Consider the following 21695-nt stretch of genomic DNA (forward strand, 5'->3'; position numbering starts at 1 on the left):
AGTTGAATGTTGCATCATTTCGCAAGATGCTTGTCAGCGGGTACACGATCTCCGCAAATCGTGGAACAAAACGACAAAAATGTGAGCATAGGCCGACAAATGAGCGAAGTTCTCGTGCGGACTGCGGTGATTTAAAAGAGCTAACTGCTTCTATCTTGCGAGGATTAGGTCTGACGCCATCCTTGTCAACCAAGTGCCCCAGCACGAGAGTTTGGCGTTCACCGAAGCGACATTTTTTTGGAATTCAGAACCAGCGCAGCTTTTTCGATGCAGTCGAGAACAAGACGGGGACGATTGTTATGTTCCTCCAACGTACGGCCAAAGATCACAACATTGTCAAGGTAGCACGTGCGTATTTCCCATTTTAGACCACGTAATACTGTGTTCATAAATCTTTCAAAGGTGGCTGGAGCATTACAATGGCCAAAAGGCATGACACTGAATTCAAATAAGCCATCCGGAGTTATGAAAGCAGTCTTTTCTTTGTCGCCGAGTTCCCTAGGTATTTGCCAATGACCGGACCGCAAATCAAGCGTTGAATAATAGGAAGCGGCATGCAAGCAATCTATGACGTCATCAATCTGCGGTATGGGATATACATATTTCTTCATCACAGTGTTTATACGCCTGTAATCTACGTAGAATCTCAGGGAACCGTCCTTTTTCCTGACAAGAATTACCGGGGCTGCCCACGGGCTGCGCGACTCTTGCCCGACACCTTTTTTCAGCATGCCCTTTACTTGTTCGGCGATAATTTTGCGCTCACAGGATGACACTCGGCAGGGATTTTGGCGGATGGGGTGTGCAGAGCCGGTGTCTATTACGTGACGAGCGCGGGATGAGGGTAACTGAAGGGGTGCATCTCTATGCTTGAAGCCAAAAGTAGCAACATGCCGGGAAAGGACCTGCACCAGCGCTTGCCATTCCGTCGTACTGAGAGTCTTGCTGATCATACCGAGCACTAGATCTTCATTATGCCGAATATCACAAGGAGAAGAAGAGGTGGTGAGGTGCGTAGCTAGTGCTGCTATCGAGCTGCATGAGGCTTCATCGAAGAGAGTTATCTTCATCCCGCAGCAAGCACAACCGGCGTGGCAGAACAGTTCGGCGCCCACAATGCTGCTACTCCTTTTGTCATGCACACAACAGAACAGGGCACAAGTATGTCCTTCTTAGAACAGTTCTCGCGTAGAGGCCCCACTGCGAGGTCAACACAAGCATCATCAATCACTGTGGAAGAGACTCGAATAAGTGTCAGGCACCAAGATGGTGCTATCACTTCATAAATCACACTAATTGTGTTGCTGTCTTCACCACAGTAGTCTTCTTCGGAAAGCGACGTTAGAAACAAATTGTTTAATGATATTTCGCCACTACCACAGTCGACGGAAACACCGCATTGCTCCAGAAAATCTATACCAAGAATCACATCGTGCGAACAACAAGATAGAACGAGAAATTCGGATGCAAATACTTTTCCAGCCAATGAAACACTGACAACCCCTACAACAAGAAGACCAAGCCACTCGCCGCCTACACCACGAAACGTGATTGTATCGTCCCATAAAAACATAACTTTGCGACCTAAGTGGTTTCTGAAGGCGAGGCTCATCACTGACACAGTCGCGCCAGTGTCAACTGACGCCATCGTCGGTATTCCATCAATCAACACATTCACTTTGTTTCTGAGCATAACAATAGGCAGAGGTATATCTTGAAAAAACCGTCCGGCGACCTCACCTTCATTGGCCGCGAATGCTAGTTGCCCGGCGGCGGAGCAGACGAACGACGCAGAGGAGACGGCGAGCGACGAGAACGGTTGAATGGTAGTGTCAAAGTCCGCTCGGATGCTGGCGAATGACTGCGTCAAGTCTCGCACGAAAAACGATCACCTGGAAACAAATCAGTTGTCCGCAGGTCATATGAAGCACTGGGTCTTGGTGGCGAAGACATGGCTGGTGTCCTTCGTGATTGGCGGCGCTGTTGGCGGCAATACCGAGCGATATGCCCAGTGAAACCACAGCTGTAGCACACGTGAGGGTTGCAGTTTATACTGTATTCATCGGAACAAATTCTGGGCCGCTGCTGTCGGCGAGGAAGTTCGTTATCACGCGAAGAACGGGTTTCTGCCACTCTCTGAAATTTATTGTATTCGTCGTAAGTTGAATCTTGGTAGTTGGGTCGGTGCTGTCTTTGCCGCAGCGGGACGCAGTCTAGCTGAGAGTCCCGAGTATAAGAATGCGGCTGTCCTCGTCGTGATCGTGCGTCATAGGCAGGTCCTCTATCGTAGAGACTTGGCAGATACTGAGGTGTGGCATCAGAATCCTCAATGCCATCCGCCACTCAGTGCGAGGAGAATGAAGCAACGTTTCGCTCGAACTCTGGTGGCAGGTAGGGGGGATGAGTGCTTGGGCGGTGTATCACTTGCGCGTACAAGCCGAGTTCTTCACATACTTTTTGCCGGATCGTTGATGCAAGATCAAGCAGCTGGTTGCTGTCTATACTTCCCATAGTCGTCACATTGGCTAGTCTGCCGAACTTCGGCGTGATGCGCATCGTCTTTAGTTGCTCAAAAGTGCGGCAATGGCGAATGACATCGGCGACAAATTTCCACGTGTCTTTCGCGATGAGGAAACTGTAAACATCCTCGGTGATTCCTTTTAGAATGTGCCCGACTTTGTCTTCCTCAGACATTCTGGAGTCAATGATCCTACATAGCTTTATAACTTCCTCAATGTAGGTCTTGCAAGTTTCACCTGGCACTTGAGCGCGTTGTATTAGCGTCTGTTCTGCTCTTTTCTTTTTCGTTGTGAGGTCGCCGAAACGCTCTTTGATCTCAGAAACAAATCTGTCCCACGTCGTTAGCGTTTCCTCCCGATTCTCATACTACATTAACGCAGTATCCGTCAGAAAGAACGCGACGTACAAAAGCTGAGAAGCGGCATCCCATATGTTGGTGGCGCTCACCCGTTTGTAGTGGATGAGCCAAGCCTCGACGTCTTCATCTGGGCCGTCGGCGAAGGGATGAGCATCTCTCAGTTGTGGAGCTGAACTGGTTGGCGCTGAAGTCGAGAAGGGTCGGTGTTCATCTGCGTTGTGGTACATGTCGAGTCCAGATTGATTCGGGGGAAGTCCAGCAAGGCGACAGCTTCATCGAATAACTTGCGGTTCAGCATCCGTCTTCGGGTGTCGATTACCCAGCACCTCCACCACAACTGTTACAGCGAGCTGTGGTGAAATGGTTTTATTTACAGGAGGTGAGCGATGGTCGTTCGCGGCAGCGCACTCCGATCGTTCCAAGCATCTTCGTCTTCCTCTCCTTCTCTTCTCTGCCTTTTACTAGTCCGTTACAACATCATGATTTTCATGTTATGACTAGTCACTTGAGCTCGTGATACAGTTATGTTATGTCATAAAATTTTGGTATCGATTTCACCATCGAAATGGTCACAAGAGCTGAAAGTCGTAGGCGGATAGATACATAGATAGATAGATAGATAGATAGATAGATAGATAGATAGATAGATAGATAGATAGATGGATAGATAGATAGATAGATAGATAGATAGATAGATAGATAGATAGATAGATAGATAGATAGATAGATAGATAGATAGATAGATAGATAGATAGATAGATAGATAGATAGATAGATAGATAGATAGATAGATAGACAGACAGACAGACAGACAGACAGACAGACAGACAGACAGACAGACAGATAGATAGATAGATAGATAGATAGATAGATAGATAGATAGATAGATAGATAGATAGATAGATAGATAGATAGATAGATAGATAGATAGATAGATAGATAGATAGATAGATAGACAGACAGACAGACAGACAGACAGACAGACAGACAGACAGATAGATAGATAGATAGATAGATAGATAGATAGATAGATAGATAGATAGATAGATAGATAGATAGATAGATAGATAGATAGATAGATAGATAGATAGATAGATAGATAGATAGATAGATAGATAGATAGATAGATAGATAGATAGATAGATAGATAGATAGATAGATAGATACGTTCACAGTCGCCGAAGCTCGCTTAAAAAGGCTTCGCATTTAAAACTCAATCTGCGTATGCCAGGTGGTGGCGCTAGCTTGCCACCTCTGCTCATATTTCACAGGAGTGCGACTGGAATATTTATGTAAAGTTTTTGAACGGGCGGTGCGCTATGGTCTTCCAGTACTAGCACGGGCACAGAGAGCAATAGTGGCGGACCTCCCATCTGCTGATGTTGAATCTGGGTTCTTCTTGGCCCAGTAAAGCTCAATTCACCTTCGCCTGCTTTGTCGATGCAGCCTCACGTGGCACACATGCTGCAGACAGCGGTAGGTGATTGCAACGGCATTTCGTGCGCACGTGCTGCAGTTCACCGTGCATGCACACAGCGTGCAACCGCGTGCCACGGACCGGCATGGTCCGACTAACAACACAAAGGTACCGCCTTTTCTCAATGTGAATTCCGTCTGCACCGTAATGAGCTTATGATGAACTAGAAATAAAAGTACAAGTAATTAGAATAAAGGCAAGGATAATGTGTGGTGTCACATGACCGCCACAGAATCCGCATAGCGTCCCTTACGGCTCGTTCTCGCAGTGTCAAGACTTGCCACCTGGTGATGCCACATGCTGCTTTTTGTGAATTTTGATCGCATTTTCCAAATACAAGTACTGTGCAAACTGCAAAAATAATGCTTGGCTTAGAACCTACAGTTCAGACTCTTTTCACTACCACCAGCCTCTTGTCACACGTTTTGAAACTTTGCCAGCTGATTTGACTATGATATGATATAGCTAGTGGTGACTAATGAACCCACAAAGGCTTCTAATGTAAGCCTCAAGTTGGCTGAATGATGAATAAAGGCTGGTAGTGCTGGTTGAAGAGTGTTATTGTTGGCAAAACTATGGTTCTGTTGGTCAGCATTGGAAAGTGTCGGCTGATAAAAAAACAGAGCTTCGCTAATTTATGCTGACGTCAGCTATTTTTTGCTAATATTTCACTATTTCTACTCAAGGTTGACTAGCGTTGGCCAATTTCATTGTTATCGTATTTATATTTATGGTACTCAACTCCAGTTTTATTTATCACATGAAGTTGCACTGTTTTACTGCTTTTTGCATTTGAATAAATCTTTCAAATGACCACTGTTGAACACAAACTTATTTTTTAAATGTTTTCATTATACTTTGGATATATTGCAACACATGTACACTTACTTAAAATATGGTTTTGGGACGTTAATTTCCACATATATTAATAAATAATAATAATAACTCATTTAAAATACTTTTTTGTTGTACGCCGCGTATAGAACTGCCATAAAGGACCTTCAGACACTCTCAAGTTGTTTGCAACCAGCTTTTCCCCAGAGGACTCCCAAGAAATTAAATTGTAAAGAACTGTTAGAAATAAAGATTTGATTAAGTGATTGATTGATTGATTGATTGAATGAATGTAATAATTTATTCATTCACTGTGCCTTACATGGCACGAAAGTGTATTGTGTAAGATAGCGAGTACAAAGCTAATATTCGAGAAATTAGACCAATTATTACAAAGGAATAATAGGCAAAACAACCTTAAAAAACAGTTCAGGATCGGTAACGCAGGCTAGTGTGCTACAATGATTGGTAATACAATAAGCCGCGCCTACGCACGTTATCCACGCACTGCATTTACGCACTGCATCTTAGAAGTTTCTGCTGTAGTCAAGTTCGCAATTTCTCTCATTGCAATGTGTTCAGTTTTTTTAATTGAGCACATATAGCCACCAACCTGAGCAGTCCATTGAATGCTACGCGCCACCGGCGGTTGGCAGCCAAGCACTGGAGCCTGACACCGGCGGCAGAGTAGCAGCTTCCAGCACTGCGGTCGAGCGTGACTTCCGTTGGTAGCGAGTACTTCTTCCCATCGCGAGTGTACAAGACGAGCCACAGCTCGGCCACGTGGTCGCCGAGGCGGGACACACTCACAATGAGACGGTCCCCTTCTGTGTTGACACCGCAGAAGAGGACCTCGTCTAGGCACTGCACGCAAGAAACATACGTAAGACGCGGTCTTTCCTATACACATATTGGTGACGTTCTGGCCGGTATCCGAGGCACTCCCTTATGTTAGTAGAGTTTTAAAAAGGCAACGCTGTATTATGGCAAACATAATAAAATAAACTTTGGGCTAGTTGGTTTAGCATTATGAAACATGAACAGTGCGAATTCAACACGGAGACATGAGATGAGACATTGGCAAACGCTGAATGAGCAAAAATGAATGAACTGTGGCAGGAGTGAAGAAGCATGAGCAACTAGAAATATAGCTTAATGAAGATAAGCTATGAATTAGTTAGTTTAGCGTTATGAAGTAGAACAGCACGAATTCAAAACGGGGACACAAGAAGAGACACAGCCCCGCAGCGGTGGTCTAGTGGCTAAGGTATTCGGCTGCTGACCCGCAGGTCGCGGGATCAAATCCCGGCTGCGGCGGCTGCATTTCCAATGAAGGCGGAAATGTTGAAGGCCCGTGTACTCAGATTTGGGTGCACTTTAAAGAACCCCAGGTGGTCGAAATATCCAGAGCCCTCCACTGCAGCGTCTCTCATTATCATATGCTGGTTTTGGGACGTGAAACTTCACATATCTATCAAAAAGAGACACAGTCAAGCGCTGACTATCAACCGAATTTTTATTCCACACGAAAGGAAAGTATATCCAAAAATATATGAAGAAAACATGAACAAAACATGAAAACCTTGTCATGTGCAAGCTGTCCTGTTATGAAAAAGAAACGTTCGTGCACTATCAAGCGTCACACACAGTACGTAAATGCTTTAGCAACGTCATCTATTGTATTCCACTTTCACGTAGAGGATGCTACGCAGGCCAAGAAGGAGCGTGTCTGATTGACCACCTTCGTGAGTGAAAGAGTATTGCGTGCTATACTAGATAGGGCTTTTAAATGCGAAGCATTTCTTAGCGAGCTTCGGCGACTTTGAGCGTATCTATCTATCTATCATCTACCTATCTATCTATCATCTATCTATCTATCTATCTATCTATCTATCTATCTATCTACCTATCTATCTATCTATCTATCTAGCCGCCTACGACATTTAGCTCTCCTGGCTATTGGTATTAATACCAAATTTGGTATGTCATAAAATGACTGTATGACGAGCATAACTGACTAGTCATAACATGACTATCATGACATGTACGTCATGAATGCCATGACTTATATTTTAAGGTCTTGCTGCTTTTGAGGTAGTTTCATTCACATGACATGTTGCAAAATCAGCATGGTATGACATGACTGCATGACGAACACAAGTGACATACCCTAATGTGTAAATCATGACATGCGTGTCATGTAAGTCATGATTCATGACTACGCACCACGCTCATGGTATGCTCGAAGTCATTTCGCTAGCTTCATATATACCAAATTTGGTGTTACGGGACGCGAATGGATGACGAAGGTATGTGACTGGCGCAAACATGATGATCATGAGATGCATGTCATGTAACAACATGACTACATGCGACACTCTTGATATGCTCGCGGCCATTTTGCTAGCTTCACATACACCAAATTTGGTATTACGGGACGTGAATGAATGACGAAGGTATATGACTAGTTCAAACATGATAATCATGAGACGCGTGTCATGTAACAACATGACTACATGCCACACTCATGATGCGCTCGCGGTCGTTTCGCTAGGTGCACATATACCAAATTTGATATCAGGTTACGTGAATAGATGATGAGGGTAAATGACACGTCCAAACGTGATAATCATGACACAAAAGTCACGTGCGGCATCATTTACCTCCGCCTCGTATTGTTGTGCTCATTTTAAAGTGACATATCAACATTCCTCATTCATGCTTCGCATATCAGCGATTTTCACTGTATGTGGGATATGCCAATTTTTTTCGCCATTCATTGCTCCACCTGTGGTTGCACCCCATTGTTTGAGGAAACCACAGTCATTTGGCAGACATCAGGACAAGCGCACTCACGAAATTATCGAAGTCACCTATATCGCGCAAGAGAGCTCAATAAGAATGCCATATCTGTATATTTATTGACATCAGAATTATGTCTTAGGAGCGAAGCTCCTTACGCCGTGGGTTTTAAGTACCGTGTCGTCGTAGTCGTCTCACCATAACGTTCGCTTCAGCGATGTTCAATGTTCAATTTTTGCTAAAAACAATAAAGAACGCATTTTATGATGAAAGTTCTGTATACAGTTTTGTTGCGATCTCCTCACCCAGCATCCGTTCAATTGCCAAGACACGCAAACTTATCGGCTGGTTTTCCTCATTGAACACTTGCTGTAATGTATCCGCGCTCGCCTGTGCCAGGCGTCTGATTCGCTGCTTCGTACATGTGTTAGTACAGCCATGTTCACCACATTGGTTGTGTGAGCTTGTGTATGGCAGAAATAGCCCATGATAATCTCGTATTGTCTCCGTCACCGTAATTACGAGCGCCTGAAAATCTGTGGGAAGGGAACACGGAAACCTGCGATGAAAAACCTGTAAACAGGGTTTTTGTCAAACCACCATTTTGACAAGCGGACTTGTCTTCCTAACGGCTAGAAGATAGAAGAGAAAATAAGAGGACCTAAGCTGATTTAGCTTTGAGGAAGACTACTCTGCTTGTCGAAATGTCGGCTCGACTTAACCCCTATTTACGGATTTTTCATCTCAATCATGAGGGTGACACGTTCTTGTTTTTCTATAAAAGGCCCTCATATCAGTAAACTGAAAGAAAGAAAGAAAGAAAGAAAGAAAGAAAGAAAGAAAAAAGAACGAAGGAAAGAAAGAAAGAAACAAAGAAAGGAAGAGAGAAAGAAAGAAAGAAAGAAAGAGAGAAAGAAAGAAAGAAAGAAAGAAAGAAAGAAAGAAAGAAAGAAAGAAAGAAAGAAAGAAAGAAAGACCGAAAAGGAAAAAAAAGAAAGAAAGGAATAAATGAAGGACTGGTATGCCGATAACTACATGTTCGATTAACTCTATCGTCGAGTACAAACACCCAACAGTCAACGGGGAGATGGCGTCTACTCTTGTCGTAATTTTAAGGCAAGTTTTCACCAAAAAAAAACGACGCATAGCTTCGAACGCGTTCAGCGGAAAAAGCAGATGCATGTATAGCGCTTGTGCTGCGCACGTCTATATTCTTTGTATCAGTGTCTTTTGCACTTCGCACTTGAAGTTGTGCAATGTTTACCAACTTGCCCAACTCCCCGCACTTATCAAAAAACGGTGTTTGTGAGCACTTTCTCGGCCACCTGCAGAGGCTGTGCGGTTGATGAGGGTTTTTGTTATCGATGGCAGTCCACTCGGTCAGTGCTGACGCACTTGTTATTTTACCCGAATGCTCACTCACAAACGCTACCCGTCTTATGAGTTGACGAGTATCGACTGACCACGCACCCTCAGCCCACAGATTGAATCCACGGATAGCGTAACTTACTGAAACTGTTATTTTCGGAGCTTTTGTATAACCATTACTGGCTGAAAGGGAATGTTGTAACTACCCATACAAAAGTGCTCACTTTCACTACTGTAAATTCAACAGCTAAGTCGGTCAAGAGTTCGATTTTCATACCACGACTTTCTTGTGTGGGATACTAATAATACACACCTTTGAACAGAAAAAACATTGGCATAGTGAGAAAAAAGCCACATAAGTAGGGACGTTAAACAAATTAACATTCGGTTTCCTAGCCTGCATGTGTTGAAAGGATAGAAACAGCATAAGAGAGAATTGTAGACAGAACCATGCCCACACTGGAGCGCGTGCATCGAGTATATATATATATATAGGTTCTTCTTTCTGCATTCACAAACTCACCTGATATGTATCACTCGGTTTACCCATTGTTTCAGTTGCAGTAATATGCTTCATAAGACTATATCAGGGCAACAATCATAAGCCGAACTCAGTTATCTTTTGCCCTGCGTACTGCTTTTAAGCGCGTAATGCTCATTAGGCGCACTAGAATGATAAGGAAAAGGAGAGAAAACGATAAGGTAGGTTCGTGCATACAGGTCTTAGTACACCAGCAACGTCTTCATATCTCTCTGTGCTACCAGGGCCCATATCCACGTTTAATAATTTTGGGTGCAGATAATTTTCATGTCAATGCAGCTGCACTCATGAAGACACCGAAAAATACCCAAACCAGATGTTTCTGAACCAATTGCAATTGATATGCATCAAGAAGCTTCTGTAGTAGAGGCTAGAAGCCCACTTGCCTTGTCCAAGCGTGGTCTTTGCTGTGGGCATTCCTTGGACCACTCTACTGGTGTACAGACGGCTCCGCTGTGTATGACGTCATTGTACTTCTCTGGTTCTAAGTAAACAAATCGCAGCGCCTTTCTTCGCAGCAGGTACGTAAGACGCACCAAGGCCACAAGATATCGCAGTAGAAAACTCAGACCTACCAGCAAACAAAAAAGAGACAAAGATAAACGAAACACATCACCTCGGGACTACGTGCATGTGTCAGCCTTTCAGGAATGCTGCAAAACACTTTTGAGCTTTGACAACAAAATGACACATAGCACTCTGAAACAACGCTAATCTTGAAAAGACGGCGCAGACGGAGTTTCTTTATTTTAAAGATTATGTCGCTGTGTGGTGAGTAGTCGTTACAAATAAAACAACTTCGCAATAACAACCGCTACAACACACCTAAAACTACCAGAAAGCAAAAGTTTGAGCACGCTGATTTGAGTGCATCTTAAAAACTTCATATAGATGCAACCAATTACGCCTATTTCGGGCTTCATTATAGCCAAGATCAAAGGCCACCGAATCTTCGTTGGCCTGCAACGTAATAAGAATACGGTTACGTTACTTTTTCATCGGTAACAATTTTAAATCGCCCCGCCGCGGTGGTCTAGTGGCTAAGGTACTCGGCTGCTGACCCGCAGGTCGCGGGTTCGATTCCCGGCTGCGGCGGCTGCATTTCCGATGGAGGCGGAAATGTTGTAGGCCCGTGTACTCAGATTTGGGTGTACGTTAAAGAACCCCAGGTGGTCAAAATTCCCGGAGCCCTCCACTACGGCGTCTCTCATAATCAAATGGTGGTTTTGGGACGTTAAAAAAAACAATTTTAAATCGTTCTTATAGATTCACCCAGTGGCCATGCATCTACTCAGTGGTTGCATTTGCGGAAATGACGTGTTTAAGAAGATATGGCAAGGTACTGGCAATGTATTTTGCTGGGACATCACATTGTTGTCGTTATCTCTATTAAGTGTGTGTGAGGGGGGGGGGGGGAGGGGATTATGAATTATCGTTGCCACTAACCTCATAACCAGCGTTTTCGCGTATTCTAGAATGCGGCTATACGAAAAAGAAAGCTTAAGGCTCATCTTTGTTTCAGTGCATAAGCAAATATTTCAATCCTTGCCCCGAACCAAGTGATCACAAATTCTTACGCTCTGTGTCATTCAAGTTGCGACGTGTAATCGAGTAAACAGCGTAACAAGGGAGTGGTTGAAATCTGAATGCGAACAATGGAAAAGAGCTGACCTGTTTTTTTATCATCACAATCAACAAAAAATAATAAATGATCACTTGGGATTAAGCGTTCCAAAATCACGATATGATTAAGAATGGTGACGTAGTAGAGAACTCCGAATATTTCGGCCACCTGGGGTCCTTTAATGTGCGCATAAAATTAAGCACACGGGCTTCCATTATTCCTTAGTTAGAATGCGGCCACCACGGTGGTTTCTTGATCCCGAGACTGTTGAAGTGAGTAGTCTCGCGTCACAGCCACTACGCGACCACGGCGGGTAGCATTATTACCAAGGACGCTAGTCTTGTAAACGCACCACACAGCCTGAAGTAACATTGATGAGGATGTGAATTACAATTATGGTGGTTCTTGCCATCGAGTCCTCTCTGGCGAATGTGGAAGGGACCCTAGTTCGTGGGAGTTTTCTCTAGTCAACAATTTTTTTTCTACTCCGCAAACGTGTATAACAGTCGATGGCACAAGAGATAAATGAGTTCGATATAAGAGAGGGAAGGTGAAAATTGCAGTTACCAGTCATGTGGTAGTAAAAAACCAGTATGGTAAAGCAGAATAACGAATTCAAGACATACATGTATGAGGTTTGCTAGAGATGGAACAATCATATGGTAAAATAAGTTTACTAATACCAGGTTCAGTAAATTACGTACTAGACTTTCAGCGTCAAGACTATATCCGTTCTATTGTGGCCAAGCTAACTGCGTATTGTCTTTATATTTCTCGTCCATGATGAAGCAGCGAAGTCACGAAGTGAAGTTTAATTTGCTTTTTCTGTTGTATGAATGTGCAGGCTCCATGGGCTCACTTATGAACTGAGACCAAGTTTGATTGCGGGTGAATTAGTTATCAGTAATACACTGCCTACAGAAGATCACGGCTAGCTTATCCGCCACATTTGCCCTACTTAGAAATGACGTCTTCTCTGCTGCAAATTACCTCGTCAATAGACTTGAACGAGACACCAGCGGCTGTACCTTAACAGCTAATCTCGACGCTAGTCTTCAGAGCACAGGTTCTTCTCGCACCGGCGGCAGCATTCTGATGCGGGAGAAATACGGAACCATGCTTGTACACAGACGCACGCATAAGAGGTCTACGTTATCCATGTTTTCCAAATCTTATATACCTCGGTGTACGTCACGTTGATATTTTGTAGCGCAGTAGTTTGGCATTCAGAACCCAGAATTCACATGGCTGTTGTAGTTCACACACACAAGCCATCGTACGTTCGTTTATGCTCCTCGTGAGCGACGTCTATGGACATTAACGATGCGTTTTCTTCATGCTCCGCACAACGTTCGCTGCGTATCACTAAACAAACTGATATCGGTCATGGCGGTCACGCAATCCGCTCCTTGCCGCCTCACTTATCTTGGTGCCTCTGCAGTGCTCTTGTAACGCACGTGCCCTCTCAACCTCGATTCCCCGGCGCTATAAAGTGGAGTGACTCTGACGTATATTTCACCAGCCTGCTCGTGTAAGAAAAGGCGAAAAGATCAAATCATTATCGTAAACAATCTTTTGTTTCATAACCACGAGGTAAATAAGTTTTGGCCGTTAACAGAGATACAATGACAATATTTTCAGGCAACCAAGCAGGCATCATCGCGAAGTCGTATGCAAAAATAAAACCGACAAATAATAAGTAGCAGAATTTGCCACCCACCGTGATCCATCCATATTGCTAAGGCGCGCCGGTAGAGATGCGAAAGTAGAGCCCACAGAGCGGCCGTGAGTGCCGCTGCCACCGCCGCAGCCATTGCTCGCGTCTGAAGGTGGCTTTTTTAGAAACATCTGCGAAGACACGCACGCAATCGACCAGATAGGAGTGATTGGCGAAGGGCTGTCGGCGGAGCAAGGACGATCATAACGCTACTTGAGGGAGGAAATCGCCACTCGCAATAGGGGCGGAACATATGCACCATTATGCCACTCGTGAGAGGACATGTAAATGATTGATTGATTGATTGATTGATTGATTGAGTGAGTGATCGATCGATCCATCGATCGATCAATTGATTGATTGATTGATTGATTGATTGATTGATTGATTGATTGATTGATTGATTGATTGATTGATTGATTGATATGTGCGTTAACATCATTCGGGCGAGATCGTGTGCTCTGCAATTTTCTGCAATCGTCGAGATCGAAACCTCTCAGACATGAACGGGACAAGATTGAGACATTTTCACCAGGCTGGCATCTTTCTAGATATTTCTGCTTTAGCCAAAAACGACAGTACCGTTACAGCACGCATTACCTCACCCTATCCAAAAGAAAAATGCTGCGTTGATGGTGGCTTTGGAATGAAGAAATAAAGTACTCTTTCCAACAAGAATTATTTTGAACCCCTGGAATATTTTACACATATACGCCATCATTGTCTGCTATATAAAAGCAATGCATTGCATCCACTCGTCTATGTATTCAAACGCATTTGCATTCTTTGGAGGACAGCCCTCTAACTCACGCAATGTGTTAACAGTAATGACAGTTTAAATAATGCCTCTTTATCAGCTAGCAAACAAGTTCACTTACTATCATGTACATTTTAACTGCGCAGCACTTCAGAGGCCGTGCTGTAGTATGCGGTCATCGCTGTTTGGCGTAACGCAGATCACTTATAACTTGCTTGCTTGATTAAGTATAGCTTGCACCACGGGGAATTAGCCCATAAACCAGCGGTTAATGTGATGGAAATAATTTTCAAATTTTGATGAAGAAAAATAATTCTCAGACATCTGGGGAACGTAAAACTTTACAATCACAAGGTTACCTATGGTTAAAGTAGGTAAAGAAGCAATATTCGAAATGAATAAACGAACGAAAATTTCAAAGAACTACACTTTCATTAGTAAGAAATACAACAAGCAAAACTTCGTGTGTCTCTAAGACATTCGCAAACTGCAATGCGGATGCTGTTGCTGCGGCCCAAAGAAGAAGCCCCAATGAAAAGGATATTTTCAGAATCAAGGGTAATGCTTAGTTTTCTTAATATAGTTTCTAAGTGTTTTTTTTTTGTGGCTTGTGAAACGTTGGGGAATAAGTAAAAAAAAATGATCGATGTTTTCTGGCTCTTGACGGCAAAGCAAAGAGGGCGTGGTATAGCGTAGCCAGCTGTAGCATATTTAACTCACGCTCGCACCGATGAGAAGCCTTCTTCTTCTTGTTCTTCGAGCATGTTAATGATTATATTGAATGCGCAGCTTCCTAGTACGGCTAGGGAAACGTGACAACCCAAAACAAGTACTAGAATGAAAACACGAAACACAAGAGGAACATAAAGTGAGAAAAGGACACAAAAAGCTGAATAAATTGTAAATGTTTTGAAACAAATAAAAAGAACAGAAAAAGAAAAAACTTAAAGAGGAATATAAGACGGAAGAAAAATAAAACCTAAATAAACAAAAAAAAAGCTGCCCAGCTCCGTACCAAGGGCTTCACACCCCTGGTGCAAGCCACTTTACTTTTTTTTCATACTTATTTCTCTCTTGGTTTCTACCACGACGTGTGCGGATTGGTTCTCGTACTAGGCATCTATATTGTCCTAACCCATCTTTGGATGTGTACGGGAGTCCCGCAAGAACCTGTGTGGGAATCGAGAGCACATCCCGCCTTATGAAGTTTTGAGTGCATCTTAAAAACAAATGAAAATTTAGGCACTAGTGGTGGCAATCCTGAAGGTAGTGCGGAGCAGGGTGGTCTGCCTTGTTTCGCTTTCTTTCTTCCTTTTTCTCTTCCGTTATCTTTCTTTCTTTTTATCTATGTTTTCCTATTCTTTTTTTTTCTTTCTTGCTCTATATACCTTTATTTCCTTTTTCTCTCATTCTTTTCCTTTCTGTTGTTCTCTGTCTTTCCGTTTCACTCTGGCTTTTTTCCATTTCTGTCTCTTTGTTTCTCTCCTTTTTTCCTTCTAAGCCACGACACGCAGATGAGACTGGACGCACACGTTCCGACGTGGGAGCGACCCACTGCTCCAGCCGCCTTGAGCTGTAAAGTGTTCCTCGGGATCCCCAACAAAGTTCTGTGTCTGTCTGCCTGTCCCTTCGAACTCGTTCACTCGTCTGTCAGATTTATTGCATTCCGCGACAGGAAAGTTGGCCCACGTACTTTGGTATCGAGGCAGAAGATGAGGATGACAACGTAGAAAGCGTGTACCGGTTCACGACGGTCAGCCTTAGGCACCTTGAGTTTCAGTGGTGTAGTTAATGGTGTGCAAAAAATGAATTTAAAGTGACACCCATTGAATCGCGATGCAGAATTTTACCTCTAAATTTTCATTTGTACACGTGTGGCTTATAAAGCCCAGATTTCTGACCCCACCGTTTCGAAAGCATGGGTTCGAGCTTTCTGGTATATAATTTTTGGCATATAAATATATAAAAAATTTTCGTGACCTTCATATCACAAGTACATACTCATTTATTTTCTTCGTTATTTATTGCATGTATTTTGGCTCAATTTTCTTCATTAGTTCATTTTCACTTTTTCTCTTCTATAACAATCCATATAATAGACGGTTAGCACAAGTGATCTTTTCGTTTCCCTAAAAAGTTTTCTTAAACCTACCCTCCCTTTTTTTTTTCTTCAAAGCCCCACTGGCGCACAATTCATGGCCGATCCCTCGTGGTCGGTTGAGCTACTTCTCTTGGGTCCAACCAACCAACCAACCAACGATGGTTATCGTTTTTGTTCCCGACTGATGGAGTTTCTCCTTGTTTAAACAGTTCCGCCGTTATGATGCCCTTTGGTTTTTTAAAAAGAATGAATAATTTAAGAAGAAACGTTTATGTTATTCACTTCAGATAATTTCTGTACTAGCCCATCGGCGGATTCGTATTATGCACCTCTGAAACAACATCGAGTCGGACGCAACGAATTCACGTGCCGAACTGGCTAAATATGCGACCACCACGTACGAACATATCTGCGATACGTTCTTTCGAAATAAACCAAGTGCTTCTCCTCACATGCCACTTTCCTTGTTACCACGATCAAATTAAATCTTGCAGCATTTATGTATGCAACTTCATCCTGCTTTTAGATACAGCCTTAGGGTGCCGAAGCAATTCCGTATCTCTTCATTGTTAGTCAAGCATGACAGGGGATTTGGACCTGATTTAAGTTTTCTGGATGAATTCTCCCACCTTTAACAACCCCCAGCGCGGTATTGTATGGTACAGCTGGCGCTAACGCGCGACATTTGAAAGAAATATCCAACACAGATAGCAGCCGGCGGAGGAAACCATTGTCCTTAACATCTTGTTTAATACGGTTGTCAGCAAAGTGACAGCTCGCCCAAAGGCATGCATGCCCAGTTTCTGACCTCCCCTTGTTGCTACGTGGTAAAATGAGAGGATGCGTAAGCTCATTATGTCGATAATTCTCCGCGCAAGTAGATTCATTTAACACTCTGCTGTAATCAAGCGTCAATAAAGGCACGCGTCCAATTAAGAAATGTAGCGCCATTTTCATGGGCTCTCTATCGACACTGTCCGCACATTCACACTGCCGCAGCTACTTCAGTCCACGCTGGTTCCACAAAGGGATGTAAGACAGCCTCCCAACCACACAAAAAAAAAAAAACAAGATCAGCGATACGCTCACCACAGTCGTTCCATATTCTTGTTCCTCGCTAGCTCAGCTGCCCGAGTAGCGTGCACCAGGAAACAGCCAGCGTCACATGGATCGCAACGATTGCGTGAATACGTTGCATTATTTCTCATGGTCACGCTCTAACGAAACCAATTTAACATCTATAGTAGCCTCGGAATAAGGAAACCTATCACAAAAAAACCGGTTTGCGACTTGGCGCGAGTTACCTGCTGCGTCATAGGATACTCGACTGACCTACGCGTGCATATATGCAAGCCACATTTCACATTCAAGTGATTGCTTAATACTTCTAACTCACTTTGTCAGTAATTGCACCCTTTACTGATTGCTGCGACGCACCTGAAAAACTCATTTATTTATGTAAACATTTGTTTTTTGATATCCTTCCTTTTTTTCTTTTCTTCTCTTTCGTTCTCTTTCATTTCTTTCTTTGTCGAATAACTTTCTTTGCCGACAAAAATGAAGCTCGCATCACCTGCTACTTGATTCCACTTACTTCATTTTCAAGCAAAGTAAGCATGTTAACGTGTCATAAAATGTGTAGTACTGAGTTATGACAAAGTACTGCGTCGTTAAGCTACGTTAAACTACGTTAAGTTCGCATATTTGAGTGAAGTTGAAGGGTTAAGTTTGATCTTTCAGTTCTTTCGCTAAACGATGTTTAGCGGCAATATATTTACATATATTGCCGTCTCTGGTTTGCACGTGTATGTTATATCTTGTTGTTTTTTTTACTTTTATTCAATGTTTGTTTTGATGTATACTGTTCGTGTATTCACTAAATAAATTTTTGTATATATCACTGTCTTTCATGTGCATATTTTATCCTCTTTCTTTTTTTGCTGACTTGCAATGACTTGTGACCCACTCCTGCCTAATGCCTAAAAATCAGACCAGCCATATAAATGAATGAATGAATGAATGAATAAATAAATAAATAAATAAATAAATAAATAAATAAATAAATAAGCTTGTTTTGTCCAATGCACAAAATTGCACTTGTGTAATGGTGTCTCTGTCACAGTGACGAACTTGTAACACTAATTTTAAAGCATGCAAATTCAAAATCCACTTGCACTATACTGAGATTTTAATTATGATATAGCGGCATGCTTTCAAATCTCAGTGGTTCTTATATAGTAAGTTTATGAAGCCGATTTCCGCAGCTATTCGAAAAAAAAAGAGAATTGTTAAAATAGGTTACCGACTTACATCTATCAGCTTATAATGTGGTTAAAAACACCCATTATTTTTATGGGTGTTTTTTTTTTTGCAAATGAAAATCCAAAGTCCGCCGTTTATAGTTGAGCCCATTGCTTCTATTGAGCTCCACGATAACAACTGATCTATTTGGGGCATGTGATGATCAAGATACTATATTGTCGAACAACTGCCCTCTAAAACAAACATTAAGAAATTACTTTTAAAAAACTTGTCACAAGGTATACATAACTGGTAGCGAAGGCTCCATAGAAGCCAATACGTTCGAAAATTGGTGGCTGATCAGATGCTCATGGGGCTTTATTTGCGCCACCTTTGTGAGGAGGGAACACTTCCAGTCGAACAAAAAAATAAAGCGAGTGTGGCGCCATAGCTGGTAAACAAGTGACGTCATCTTGTTGTCACTAGCGCGAAATTCGATCTCAAACTGCTTTTCATAGGTGCCTTATCACTGAGGAGTCACACTAAGGCGATCGCCAGTGAGTCCTCCACGAACGCTCTTCAGGTAAACGCCAGCTAATACCGATTCATGACTAGACATTGATATTTTAGTGTACTACCAATCAGATTGCCTCAGTTTTACTATTATTTTATGTAACTTTTTTTCGGTGTTCATGGCATCTTCTACAGTTGTATTGAAGCACCAACAGCATACCTGTAACATCTGCAGCGCTGCATATTTGCTTCGCACATAGCAACTTCTTTAGCGTGCACAATGCTTGTGTTTTTCAGTCCTAACAAGAAGAAATGACGCCTAGTCACGCCAAATATATGACGTTTTAGTTTTATTCAATGGTCACAATAACTCGAAATATTTATACTGCACACAACGACAAAAAGCACAAAACGTTGGCGCACGCTATATAGAAAAGATATGTTTTGCATTATGCTCCGATAAATTACCGCTTAGTATGTGAGGAACACTGAAGCATGTTATGGGGTGTGTCATCGCAGACGAATTTTACGAGTATGCCTTTCCACTGCCACCTAGACAATTACAGGCTTGCTCACTGCTTCTTTATCGGGCTCTGGCATCAATTTGTTCAGACCAGTGTGTTTGGCTGCACAGATGTTGCTATGCTTGCTCTCGTCGCTCGACAGACATGGATTGCCAAGCACAACGTGTTCGCGGCGTGCTGGTGTGCTTTATGGAGACTCGAGAAGACTGTGTTTTTCCTGTGTCCGTGAACTGTAGTGCGGATGTCAGATGTGCATCATGCACTGGATGTTCGCAATCTGTACCGCTGCAAATCAGAACGGTTCGGCCAGGCTGCGAGGCAAATTGTCATGGCAAAGGGAGCAAAGTTGCGAGTGTTCTCGTTTCCTAATTGCAACCGATGAACGAAACGAGGGCGTGTCATTCGTCGAGCTGACGTCGACATACGTCTTCTTTGTGACCCAAGTTACGCTTGTCCATACTACATATTTCTATGTCGTTCCAATGGCACCGTCTTGACCATGTTCCGTTCTTGCTCTAAAATAAAGGTGTCGTGTGTGTTTTTGATTTGTTAGCGTAAAGCATGGCATTAAAATAATAAATGGGCGTTGCATTACGTTTTCATAACATTCATTTTTCATTTAGGGTCCGTAAATATTTTGATGATGGTGATTAGCGCAGCGGACTTCTCCTTTTACGTATGTTCACTTGGTTGAAAAAAGGAAGCAATTGTGTTGTATTGCTTGGTGCATCGAATTTGTACATAGTAATTTCTTGCCACTTCTCCAACCACCTTAGTGCGGTATTATATAGACTAATATGCTTCCTTGAAGTTTACATGCGTGTAGACACTTACGGTAAAGCGCTTTCTTAAATAGTTTTCATGTGTGTGAACTCTACTTCAAGCGCAGATATTTGACAACCACTACCAAATATACCAATCTAGGAACCGACAGTGCAGTACAAGTGCCCACGGGGGCTACACAGTTTAATATAGACCCAGTACTAACATTTTTTCCAAGCCTTTAGTGATATGGTAGACTACGCACCACTGCGAGAGGGGCCAGAGCAAAAGAGAAACGCCCCTGCTTGTGTTCGTCACAAGACATTTTTGTGGAGGAGGAGGAAATAACTTTATTAAAGAAAAAAAGAGGCAAGGTGTGGAAGAATTGTCTCCTTCCCCTAGGTGGCAGCCATGAGTTCTTGAGCTCTGGCGGCATCCTCGGCTTGCCGAAGGACGTCGAGTTGCACTTCTGGGTTTGCGCTTAGCAGTGCCGTCTCCCACTGCTCTCCATTGCTGTATTTTTATATTGCCCTGTTACTGATGGGCAAGCCCACACTATATGATTAAGATCCGCCCTTTGATTGCATAACTTACACAAATCTGAGTATATCTCTGGGTAGATGTAGTGAAAAGTTACCGGGTTCGGGAACGTGTTGGTTTGTAAGAGGCGCCATGCCGTCGCCTGCTGCTTGATGAGCGAGGTATGTGCCGGGAGGAGTCAGACCTTTCCTAGCTTGTAGTGTTTTGTGATATCTTCATAACTAATCATACGGTCCCTCTCCGCCCCCGGACTTTGCGCTGTGCCTGTTCGGTCGGCCTCTTCTCGAGCCAGGTTGTGCGCTATTTCGTTTCCGGGGAGGGAGGAGTGAGAAGGTGCCCATACAATATGAACTACCCGCTTGTCGCAAAAGTTTTGCAGAATTCTTAGCGCTTCCGGTGAGATCCTTCCGTTGGCATAATTTTTAACAGCAGTTTTGGAGTCGCTGATCACGACTTCCACTTTTGTGGACGCTATTGCTACTGCTATAGCCGCCTCCTCCGCCACTTCTGCCCTATCTGTACGTACACTGCCACTGACGTTGGAATCCCTTTGAATATTTGTTGCTACGATTACCATGCTTCGGCAATTCTCGTATTCTGCTGCATCTACATAGACCACGCCCCAGGCGTTGCCGAACTTTTTATGTAGGCTTTCCGCCCTTTCTATCCTTCTAGCGCGGCGATGCTCAGGATGCATATTTCTAGGTAATGGAGGCACCACGATATGCCCCCTTTCCTCCCGCGGAATGCCCTTTTTTACTCCATGTTGCACATTGTACGTGACGCCAATTGTGTCCGAAATATGCCTGCCCGTAGGGCACTGGGTTAACCGATCATACTGTGCTATCGTGTGGGCCTCTATTAGCTCTGCGAGCGTGTTATGTAGCCCTAGTGCCAAGAACTTGTCATTCGACGTATTTAGCGGTAGACCTATTGCTTGTTTATATGCTTTCCTAATTATGCAATCTATTTTGCTCTGTTCGGCTGCGTATAGTTTATGATATGGGGCAACGTAC

The 21695-nt window shown here is 43.2% G+C and overlaps 1 protein-coding gene across 1 annotated transcript in view; it reads right to left on the reverse strand.

Moving 5' to 3' along the window:
• The window catches only part of LOC119177846 (rifampicin phosphotransferase), a 117468-nt gene extending 107559 nt beyond the window's left edge, over positions 1–9909 (reverse strand). The window contains exons 1-2 of the mRNA XM_075867303.1: positions 9883–9909; positions 5803–6053 (exon numbers count right to left, since the gene is read on the reverse strand). Of these exons, the coding sequence (XP_075723418.1) occupies positions 5803–6053; positions 9883–9909 (278 nt within the window). The remainder of the gene's footprint in view (positions 1–5802; positions 6054–9882) is intronic.
• Positions 9910–21695: the final 11786 nt, after the last annotated feature.

This window comes from Rhipicephalus microplus, chromosome 1 (assembly GCF_043290135.1).
Source record: "Rhipicephalus microplus isolate Deutch F79 chromosome 1, USDA_Rmic, whole genome shotgun sequence".
In the NCBI taxonomy this organism is placed as follows: Eukaryota; Metazoa; Arthropoda; class Arachnida; order Ixodida; family Ixodidae; genus Rhipicephalus; species Rhipicephalus microplus.